Here is a 12155-nt window from a genome sequence, read left to right on the forward strand (position 1 = left end):
TCCCGTAAAGTTGGTTGTTCTGATACAGAGTCTGGACAAACCTTTTTAGCGAAGTCGAATATCCATTGGGAGGAGTATTCTTCACTCTCATTGGAAGATGAGCGGTTTCGCATATAGCGAGCCTTTTTCCAAAGCGTTGTCATCGAGGTTTCTCTAGAAAGTCCCTCGATAAAAGTACATACGCCAGTTATTTCATTTCTTTGCTTGTAGTAAGTTTTTAAGCTTTTTTTCATGCTTTAGATACTTTTTAAAAAGCTCAGATCTTTCATGTCTACGAATCTCCCAAGATACAACTTTGTGCATTCGTCATCTCATCCAGGGGTGGCGGGCCTTCTTTTGAAGGATGCACTTGGAACACGTCGTTTCTGAGCTTCTAATGCGCTTTTGTAGATCAGTTCGGTAAAGAACCTATACTCTTTCAATAATGGTGGCAGAGGATCAGTAGTTACAAAACCAAGAGTTACCGCCGATACAAATTTTTGCCAATCAATGTTCTTCGTGAGGTCAAAAGGAACTTGAATTGACTGATCTGTTTTTAGACGACCACCTTTGATTGAAATAATAATTGGTAAGTGAGTTAGAGCACAAAGATATGTCAAGGCGGCTCTCTCGAGCAGGAGGTTTTGCTATACGTGTTGCTTCACCAGTGTTCAAGATAGTCAAGTTGAAATCGTCCCATTAATCATAGAAAATACCAACTCTATTGTCATCGTATGATTCGCCTCAGCCAGTACCGTGTGAGTTCATATCGCCCAGTATTAGAACTGGAGATGAAAGGAGATTAACTGAACTCCAAAGCTGACGGCGGTTTATGGAAGTCCTTGCGCATTCGATATAATTGACGTAGAACGTCAACCAAATGTCAATCTTCGAGAACACTCGGCACGACGATAGTTGTGGGGCAACATGAAATATAGAATATTCAGTTTTGTGACTCTAAACCATCAAGTTTCAACGTTTGAACTGTTTTTGTTATCTCATGCGTGAGTTTTGCGCAGGAGAGCTCAGTGAATGAGACAAGCACCTGCTTCTTTAAAAAAATAAATTCTTTTACTATCGCAGTAACAACTCTCAACTCTCTGTATCACGTAGTTTGCTCATCAGATGGCACTGGTTAGTGATACATCTGTTTGTCTCTGTACAAACACTAGATTAAATCTCGAGAACCCTCGAATCACTGTTTTCCGGGGGGCAAAAAAAAAAGTCACGCAAAACCTTAATGAAGTACAACAGCGATTTAACGACCATCCAACCAGCTTCCCCCGAAATACTGTGCAGCTAGTTTGTACCCGACAAACGATAATCGCATCTAAAGCACACCAGCCGAAGCCGCCCCTCCGACTGTGCGGGGCAGATCAGAACCAGGCAGGGAGTGTGAAAATGAGCAGATTTCGTGTGCACTGGCAAACAACAACGGCACGAGAAAAAAAAAGAAACCCGCGCAAATTCCCCGGCATCATTAATGCGAATGCAGCTGCTGAGCTGCAGCATGCACTGGAATAAAGCTTGAACTATTCCACTTTCCCATCGAGCCAGAGTTGAAACTCGTTGAATATTGTGCCTGGCGTTCGCTCGCACCATCATCCTGCCGCCAATGCAAACACACAAGTACCTACTTTATAGTTTTATAAATAATTTCAAATTAAATTTACTCGAGAGGATTTAATTTAATTTCTGGGCCAGGAGAGTTTTCGCCCGGTTTTGTTGTCGCTGTTTTTGGGAAAGTTGTGGGTGGGGGAAGGAGTTTGTAGTACAAGTGTAAATTAAGCAAAATATGGGGAACTTACCGGTAGTCGCCGGAATCGCTCAGCTGCCGGACGGTGATGGGATATTCGGACAGACCGTGGGCTTTGAGCAGCTCCTGCATCCGCACCAGGCCCTCGTTCGTTTCGTAGATGATGGTGAAGGACTTCCAGCCCCAAGCTGCCACCAGGTCCACGTAGGCCTGCAATGAGAGGTGATACGAATGGTTGGTTAGGTTTCTGAAACCAAAAAAAGGATGCGGGCGGGAGTTCGAATCCATAGCGTAACTTGCCATCGATGTTGACAAAAGTTCTTTCCACGAGCATCGCTCCAGGAAATCCCATTTAAAGAACCAAACGACATTCCGACGGTGGTAGTTTTGCTTTGCTGATAGGTACCTACAACTTTCGAGCTCCTCCTCGTTGTAACTAAAAGTAGGTCAACAAATAGTAAAACTGTCTTGATGTCGACTTTCCTCATTCCAAGGCGCACTAGCAGAAGGCAGAAGAAAACATTCTTGTAACTATCTTCTCGAGTGGATGCATTTCCGCCTACCTCGCTAGCTATACATACGTTGTTAGCCGATGTACCGCAAATGAAGCTGTTGGGACAGTTTTGCAATCAATGGTTGAGGTGAAGGAAATTGCCATCCGTGCGGAAAACAATGCATAGCACCTTCTTGCTTCCTATCCACAGTAATAGATCTTCCCGGAAGGAACCCAACTAGCTGAGAAATATATGAGCAAACAGATATAACAGATATACTGCCTTTCTAAAACCCTCCTCTCTGCCGTTAGGCGAAGTACCCAAGGAGGCAGCCAGGAACGGAAAAAAACTATAAATTCAATTATAGATATCCTCTTGGCAATATAATCTATAACTTTCGATGGCGGTTTCGGTTCCTGGCTAGTAGGATTCGTCGACGAGCTGAGAATTTCTCCGCATCGTACGTAGAGGTATTCCCTTCCTCCTATGGCTTTGGAATCGTTTATAGGTCACCACCCGCTCCGATGACGGTAAGCCACTCTAGCTCAAGAGTAAGCATCTAGCATTACTGTGTTTGTGTGTCGGAGCCGAGTGATTTATGCGCTAGCATCGGGAATTTTGTATCGATTGAACTGAACTGGAGTTATATTGAGGAAATATTGAGATGCGGTTCCTACTCGGTTATAATCTCCGATGTTCCGAGGGTGAAACAAGAACTCCACCGAACGAGAGCGTGATTGATTCGAACCGTCGTCGGTAGAAGGAATGCTGCCGCGCTAGTGCTAGTTCGAGAGCATCCGGATTTGAAAGGATTTACGTATCACTGAACATGATTTTGCAGCTGGTGCCGGTGCTTGTTCAACATTTCCACTTACATTGATTTCTATTCAAGTTTGAGATGGATTCAGCTGGAGGGCTTCTGCTGCTGGCGAATAGTGCTTCTCCGAGATGGAGGGAGACTTGTTGAGAAATGGATATTCACGGTAAAATTGGTGCTGTTAGTTTTTTTTTTTTTTGGTATCTGACATTACTTTCATTGTTTTGGTTTTCAAATATTTCATTTTCAATTGGTTAATTTTTGAGCCGGTGTTCAAGATCAACTGATTAATTGAATTAATTTTCGATTTAAATTTATATTTTTCAATATTCCATTGCTCAATTTTCAATAAGTAAATTTTAATTTGATACATTTTCAGTAAGTTCTACCACAGACAAACAGACGTAACACTTCATTGTGTATCTTCGTTCACGCATTTAACGGTTGATTTGAATATTATCAGTTCCGCGAACTACTCGCCGCAGCGCTGGCATCGGATCACTTTGACGTTTCTATACATTCTATAGAACTTTTATGCAATATTGTTTGCGAGTTAGCAATCTTGTTTTCCGCGAGAAGCCAGAGAGATGTCGTTACTGAGGTCCTATGTTTTGAGATACTATGTTTTCAAGAAAACTTTTTCAAAGAGTTACGTCTATTTGTCTGTGGTTCTACATTGAAAATATTCAATCGGTCAATCTTAAATCAATATTTTTTTTAGTATGTTAGTTATCAATTGGTCAGATATCCAACGATCAATTCTCTATCGGTCAATTTCATATTACAGCAGTTACAGGCAAAATAGCGAAAAAAAATGACCTTCTCCGGTTTGTATGGAACTTTAAGGAATGGTTTGTAATGGTCAATGATTCACATTTTTTACTAAAATGCCGTTGGTCCCTGGTACATGATTTGACGGGTCGATAGATAGGGTCCAGGTGCGTGAGCTGCCTGATTTTCTGATTTTCTGTTTTGCTGTTTTTTATGATTTTCTGGTTTTTAGTTTCTCGAATTTTCTTATTTTCTGATTTTCGGATTTTCTGTTTTTCTGTTTTTTTTTTGATTTTCGTAATTTTCTGGTTGTATGGTTTTCAGATTTTTTGATTTCATGATTTTCAGAATTTCTGATTTACTGATTTTCTTATGTTCTGATTTAATTATGTTCTGAACATCAGATTTTCTGATTTTCCAAATGTCTTATTCTCTGATTTTCTGATTTTTTGATTTTTCGATTTTTCGATTTTATATTTTTTTGATTTTCTGATTTTCGAATTTTCTGATTTTAGAATTTTCTTATTTTCTGTTTTCTGATATTCTGAATTTCTAAATTTTTTATTTTCAGATTTTCTGATATTCTGTTTTTCTGATTTTCTAATTTTCTGATCTCCTGATTTAATGTAGTTTCTGATTTTAAAATTTTCCGATTCTTAGATTTTTTAATTTTATGATTTTCTGATGTTCTGATTTCCTTATTTTATGATTCCCTGATTAAATGATTTTCTGATTTCTTATTTTCTGAATTTCTGCTGGTTTGATGTTCTGGTTATCATTTTTTGTTTATTAATTTATTTGATAAGCCTCAACCTAATTAACTTTACAGAGCCGAGGATTCTTGTTCACTATACAATACATCTTAAAACTATAGTATAGTAAGGTACAACACAATGAGCTACCTTCCTGGCGTCGGTATCATTGGTACTTAGTGCGGAAAACAAGATCAACGGAAAACTTTCAAATTTACTAACATTAAGATAAGTCAACTTCTAGCTGCACAATTTTGAAATTCTGAAATTTTGATTTTCTGACTGTATGATTTTCTGATTTGATTTTTCAAATTAATTAATTTACTGATGTTCTGAATTATTCACATCGTCAGGCCATTTTCCACAGAGATAGGTCCACCGTTGTATAATTGGCAATGCACCCGTGTACTGAATGGGAATTGTGGGTTCGAATCCCACCGGTGCCCTTAGATTTTTCCGCAAATTTTCTCACACGCACGTCTCTTGCCGATGATATGTGCTAACCTCTCAGTATCTTCTAACTGTCGCATATAACAGAGATGGCGCTAATAATTTGCTTACGATGCATATTTAGGTAAAAAAAAGTGAACCACAGCCTAAAGAAATCGTCGTTCACTTATTTCCTTGAAATTATTGTTAAACAAGCTACAATTGAAAATGATTTTTCGCCAAACAGTTTAACCCGCCTTACTACGAGTCGCCAAAGAGCCAAAACAGCTTACGTGAGATCAATTCTCGAATATTGCAGTGTGATTTGGGCTCCATACCATGAAACTTATATAAATCGTATAGAATCGGTTCACAAACAGGTTTTGTTATTTGCTCTTAGGAAACTAGGCTGGACCTCTTTCCCCCTTCCTTCTTATGTATCCCGTTGCATGTTGATTAACATTGAAACAGTTAAGAAACGAAAAGAAATTTCTTTGATATTGTTAATGATATTATCTCACAACGCGTAAATACAGAAAAAAATATTAGCAGGATTAAATTTTTTACGTTCCATCACGCATGTTAAGAACTCGAAGTGTATTTCAACTGTCACCTCACAGAACGAATTATGGTAAAAATGGACCAATCAATAGAATAATGATAGTGTATAAGTGATGTTGAGTACTTGGCACTGATGAAGTCTGCCAGTAGTAGACGAAATACGCGTATCTGTCAAAAGATAAGCAATTATAAGGAAATAAACCAACCCACTCAAAGCTCTTCATAAAGGAATTCCGTTTAGAGGTTCGAAAAATTTAAAGGAGTGTATAATAATTATTGTGAGCGTATAGATCTAACTATGTCTAAAGATACAGTAAGGAGAACCCTAACTGCTAGGATTTCATCTCGTTGAGTTTAAAACAATTTTTATTTCTTAGATATTTGTATATGTAGTCTACATTTATTGAAAATTTCAAATAAAACGTATGTTGAAAAAAATATATATAAGGCAACAGCACTATTCTAAAAGGGTCTACACTGATTGACGTCAAATTAACAAATTATTAACGAAACTAAGTGTATGCGTTACTTCTGATAGATGTCACCATTGGAACAGCAGTGACATCTAATGGAAAATTAAATTAACTTTAAAGGTGATCTGATTTTCTTATGTTCTGAATTTCTGATTTTCTGTTTCTGATTTTCCAATGATCTGATTTTATGATTTTCTATTTTTATGAATCCTGATGAATGTGGGCGTCTTAGTGGAATACCTGTATAATGAGAGAGAGAAGGATTAGTAATTTCCATTTAATACCACTACCTAATTTGCTTATTCTTGACAGATACACGTATTCGTCTACAATGTGCAGACTTTGTAAATATATTTTGCAGACTGCACATTGTAGACGAAATACGCGTATGAGTCAAGGATAAGCAAATAAGGTAGTGGAATTAAATGGAAATTACTAATCCTTCTCTCTCTCTCATTATATTTTTATGATTTTTCTATGTAACGTATTTTTTGATTTTTAATTTTTTTGACGTACGTCTGTGATTTCTCTATGGGGGTACACACTTTGTGAAAACCGAAAATGGAACTTGTAACAACATTATGAAAGAGTTTGAACGTTAATTGCTCAACTGTCCCTGGACCAATTTCAATAAATTTATCACCAATCAATCAGATTTATTTCTACGCACGTTAAATTTAAAACTTTATCATTTTTCAAAATGTCATTATTAAAAATTGCATAATGTGCAACTGTTGATTTCATAATTAAAAACAATCACCGATTGCCTGCGAAAAGCGATTTCCCTAACACAGATTTCAAAGTTGAATTCCATCCGGTCTCACCAAACGGTGTTTATTCAATCACCGCGTGGTGAGTGGTGGTGTTCTCCAGTACACAACGAAAGGCTGCCTGCAAGCAGCGAGCTGCATCCCAGCATTTATAGAAGGAGGAAGAAGCCGCACCGCTATTGATCGGAATCAGTAGCTCTTCGTGAGTAAACAGAGAGAACCCCGCTCAAATTCCTATTCCTACACAAAACACAAGCTCCTGCTGCAGTTAACAAATAAGGTAGATGTACCAGTTATGGCTATGCGTTCCTATTGTGGTGTGTTCCAATTATGGCCTATGTGAATTCCATGGCCATAACTGGTACACCTGCCCTAATATTTATTATTTAAGAACACGGAGTCCTACGTCACCATTGCGTACAACCCCATAGGGCTGTCCCTTGTAATTTTTATTTAATTTATTTTCTGATGTTCTGTGTTACCGATTTACATCATTGAAGATGTTCTGATTTTCAGATTTTCTGATTTTCTGATTTTTTTATTTTCCCAGTCGGCGCCTTCGGGATGTTCTGAGGCATAACATCTCTGATTAGGGAAGTAACGCCATTGGTCCCCGGTTTCCATGTGTTGATGGGTCGATAGTTAGGGTCCAGGTGTGGGAGGTGCCTCCCTGGCGACGGTAGCATTGGTGCTCAGCACGGAAAGCAAATCAAGGAAAAAAAAAACGTTTTTGATTTTCTTTGTTCTGAATTTTAGATTCTTTGATATTCTGAATTCTGATTTTATTATTTTCTGATTTTATGGTTTACTGGTATACTGATTTTCTGATATTTGGACGTTCTGTTTTTTCATGTTCGGATGTACTCATGTTTGAAGTTCATATTTTTTAATATTTTATTTTTTTGTCGAATTTCTGATTCTCTGATTTTAAAATTTTCTGATTATCTGATTTTCTGATTTTCTAATTAATTGATTTAATGTTTCTCTGCTTTTTAAGGATTCGAACTTTTTTCTTTCATGGTTTTATTTGTCTCTGTTAATCAGATGTTCTGACTTTCTGTATTTTTCTGTCTCTGTTAGTTAACCCTCCGTTACTCGCGCTGTTGTACTTTGTACAGCACACATAAGTTTTCCATTGCCATTTTGTTGCTGAGTTACCAATTGATCTGAAACCAACGAGTATTCCTCAAAAAACTTGTTTTGATCTAAACAAGCTAAACTTTCATTACAGTAAACACCTAAAAAATGCGGATAATAGTGAAAATGTAAATGGAAACAACGTAAACTGTGACCATACTACGTGGGATTTGACTTAATTGATTACAACATGAAATATATCGAGATCCTGCCCAGATAGAAAGTTACTGTCTCCAACCAAGTTGTTCAGGAGATCAAAGCCTTGTTACTGATGCTCAATAGCTCAGAATTTGCTCACTACGTGACGCTAGTATACACGTGAAATTCTCATATAAAATATCTCGAGTTCTCAACCAGATAGAAAGGTACTGTCTTCGGCACAGTTGTTCAGAAGATCAAGGCCTTTTCGCAGGTGGACAGTAGTTCAGAGTTTTCTCACTTCACGGCGCTACTATACATGTGAAATTCTCGCATATAAAATATCTCTAGATCCAGATAGAAAGTAAATGTATTCGGCATAGTTTTTCAGGAAGTCAAGATCTTTTTGTTGGGTGACAATAGCTCAGAATTTTCTCACTATGCGGCGCTAGTATATATGTGCCTTTCGCGCATATTCAGCTCAAGATCTTGATCAGCTAGAAAGTTGCTGTCTTCGGCAAAGTTGTTTAGGGGGTCAAAACTTTTTGGCTGGTAGACAGTAGTTAAGAATTTTCTCATCTCGTGGCAAATTTTTCGTTGAGATCCAGCAAAATAAAATACCGAGCTGCTCGGTGGTGCCCATTTTGGCAAAAAAAATCTAAGTGTGCAGGTACATCCAAAGTCATAAAGAAAAAGCCTGGTAATATGAAATTATCATCTCTTTCATTATACCGTTATTCCTACGCTGCTTGGAGTGTGACGTCGAATTTATGGTTACATACACCTTATCCTAAATCTAAACGAGAAGAATCTACTCAGTTCCTCTAAAATGTGTAATGTAATGTAAAATGTATAAAATATATACACAAGAGTTAGCCAGTCGAGCCATAGGACTATCTCAGTCGTGAGATTGTTTTACTCAGTTGTCTGGAGAAATTTACAAAATCGTAGTTCACTCAGCGCGATCATAAGCTTAAATACACCCCCAAAATACGTGCAAATGTGTTTTGTTCAAAGCTCTCTCATTTTACGTCCAATTTTTGATCTCCTTAGGTTATTTGAATGCTATGAATGGTATAGCATAAGGCTTCTACCACTAAATTTTTTTTTCAACTCAATTCTTCAGAGTAAATTTTGAAAAATAGTGTAACTTTGGGTGAACCTTTGGTATACAAAATTTGAAAATTATATTGAGCAATTTGCCTCTTCGTATTTCAATTCAAAATCTTTCAAATGTTCTGAAAAAAAAAACGAAAATTGGACGTAAAATGACAAAGATATGAACATAACACTCTTGCATGTTTTTTGGGGGCGTCCTTAAGCTTATAATCGGGAGTGTACGGTTTTATAATTTCTCCATTCAACTGAGCAAAAGTGCCTCAATCTCTGAGTTAGTCTCGTTGTCCGTGCTCACGTAAATACAGGGATTTTTTTTGTTCTAGACCCCATCGATAAGACATTTTAAAATTTGCCTAAAATCAAAGACAACAAATCAAGAAGACTGGCAACTCTTCCATTTCCTCATACGAACGCTAAGAGACAGGTACAATCGCGTCATCTGCCGCTCAAAGGTAAATGCTTCGAACGAATTTGATAGCAAAGATTACATCCTCAGACGAAGGGTTTGTGTATTTGCTCATTTTTCTATGCGTTGCTTCCACCTTCACTCAAGCACAGCGCTAGTCTATCTGTCGCTTGAATTTTGGCAAAGTTGCCAGTCTTCTTGATTTGCTGTCTTCGCTTAAATGAAAAGGAGACACTAAACATTCATTTGGTGGAAGTTTCAGCCATATTGATTTTTTGAGATAATGTTTTCCATATGAAATATGTGTGACATTTAATTTATCAGAGGTATACAAGTGGAACGACTCACCCCAATTTATGTATCTACAAATCTTCATGAAAATCTTCACCAGTAATAGAAATCCAAAATATATTTGTTTTATCCCACTTAGGCTGATGTAAACTTTTATTTTATTTTATGGTATTTGATATGCGAGAATCGCCCGCCAAGTTTTGAGAAATTTCTGAACTACTTTTCATCAGTCTTTATCTCCTTAACAGCTTTGCCAAAAACAGTAAATTTCTAGTTATTCAGGATCTCGAGATATTATATATGCGAAGATTTCACGTATATCCTAGCGCCGCGTAGTGAGAAAATTCTGTACTGTCGACCAACGAAAAAGTTTTGATCTCCTGGACAACTTTGCCGATGACAGTTTAGCAGGTCTCGAAATATATCTAATGCGAGAATTGCACAAGCGCAATGATGTGAAAAAAAAAATGAATTTCTGTACACCAGCCAAAAGGCCCCCTTCGGTTGGCCCCCTGAACAACTATGCCCAAGACAGTAACATTCTACTTGGTCAGGATCTCGTGATATTTTATATGTGAATATTTCACGTGTATACTAGCGCCGCTTAGGAAATTCTCAACTATTGTACACCAAGCAATAGGCTCTGACCTCCTGAACAACTTTGCCGAAGACAGTAACTTTCTATCTGGTCAGGATCTCGAAACAAACCACATGCGAGAATTTCAAGTGTATACTAGCGCTACGTAGTGAGAAAATTTTTAACTATTTTTCACTAGCGAAAAAGTTATGACCTCTTGAACAACTTTGCGACGACAGTAACTTTCTATCTCTATCAGAATCTCGAGATATTTTACATGCGAGAATTTCGCGTGTATACTAACGCCACGTAGTGTGAAAATTTTGAACTACTTTTCACCATGCAATAGGCATTGACTTAATGAACAACTTTTTCGAAGACAAATTTTTTTTACCTGTTCAGGATCTCGAACTATAGCATACGCAAGAATTGTACACGATTACTAGCACCACGTGCTGAGAAAATTCTTGGCTACTGTCCAGCAGCCAAAAAGTCTTGACCCCCTGAACAAGTTTTCCAAAAAGGGTAACTTTCTATTTGCTCAGGATCTCGAGCTATTGTATATGCGAGAATTTCATGTGTATACTAGCACCACGTAGTGAGAAAATTCTGAACAACTGTCCACCAACGAAAAGATCTTGACTTCCTGAACAACTTTGCCAAAGACATTTACTCTCTATCTGGTCAGGATGTATCACATGCGAGAACTTTACATGTATACGAGCGCTACCTAGTGAGAAGATTCTGAACTACTGTTCATCATCAAAAAGTTTATGATCTCCTGAATAGCTTTGCCGAAGACAGTAACTTTCTATCTGGTCAGAATCTCGAGATATTAAATATGAGAATTTCACGTGTACACTAGTGTCGCGTGCTGAGAAAATTTTGAACTACTTTCCACCTGCGAAAAGGCCTTGACCTGCTGAACAACTATGCCGAAGACAGTACCTTTCTATCTGGTTGGGAACTCGAGCTATTGTATATGCGAAAATTGCACGCGTATACTAGCACCACGTAGTGAGAACTTTCTGAACTACTGTCCACCAGCAAAAAGGTTATGATCTCTAGAACAACTTTGCCCAAGACAGTAATTTTCTATCTGGTTAGGATCTCGAGATTTTCCATGTTGTAACCAATTAAGTCAAATCCCACGTAGTACGGGCATCGTTTACGCGGTTTCCAGTCACATTTTCTTTATTATCCGCATTGTTTGGGGGTAAAATGTGATAAAAGTGTAGATTGTTGAGTTAAAAACAAGTTTTTTAAGGAATACCCGTTGGTTTCATATCGATTGGTAGCTCGGCTGCAAAATGGCAATGGAAAACTCACACTGTTGTACAAAGAACAACGCGCGAGTACTCGTGCTACAAAAGTTGGCGCGAGTTACTGGAGGGTTAACTTATGATTTTCTGATTAACTGAATTTGATTTTTTTTAACTTTGTGATATTCTGATTATCTGTTTCTCTGGTTTTCTGAATATAAGATTTTGGGATTTTCTTAAATTATGATTTTATGGTTTGATAATTTTATGATTTTATAAAATTTTGATTTTTAAATTTTCAAATTTAATGAATAAGATCTGCAAATTAAATATTTTTTTATGATTCTACGATTGTCTGAATTTAAGATTTTGTGATTCTCTGATTTCCTTTTTTTGTGATTTTCTCGTTTTCATATTTTTGTT

The 12155-nt window shown here is 37.4% G+C and overlaps 1 protein-coding gene across 1 annotated transcript in view; it reads right to left on the reverse strand.

The window, feature by feature from the left end:
• Positions 1–1787: 1787 nt before the first annotated feature.
• The window catches only part of LOC135714609 (glutamate receptor ionotropic, kainate 1-like), a gene marked incomplete at its 3' end in the record, with an annotated part of 193895 nt that continues 183527 nt past the window's right edge, over positions 1788–12155 (reverse strand). Inside the window, exon 5 of the mRNA XM_065237990.1 lies at positions 1788–1945. Within this exon, the coding sequence (XP_065094062.1) occupies positions 1788–1945 (158 nt within the window). The remainder of the gene's footprint in view (positions 1946–12155) is intronic.

Source organism: Ochlerotatus camptorhynchus, unplaced genomic scaffold (genome assembly GCF_037179485.1).
Source record: "Ochlerotatus camptorhynchus isolate MF236.1 unplaced genomic scaffold, CSIRO-AGI_Acam_v1.1 ptg000672l, whole genome shotgun sequence".
Lineage (NCBI taxonomy): Eukaryota > Metazoa > Arthropoda > Insecta > Diptera > Culicidae > Ochlerotatus > Ochlerotatus camptorhynchus.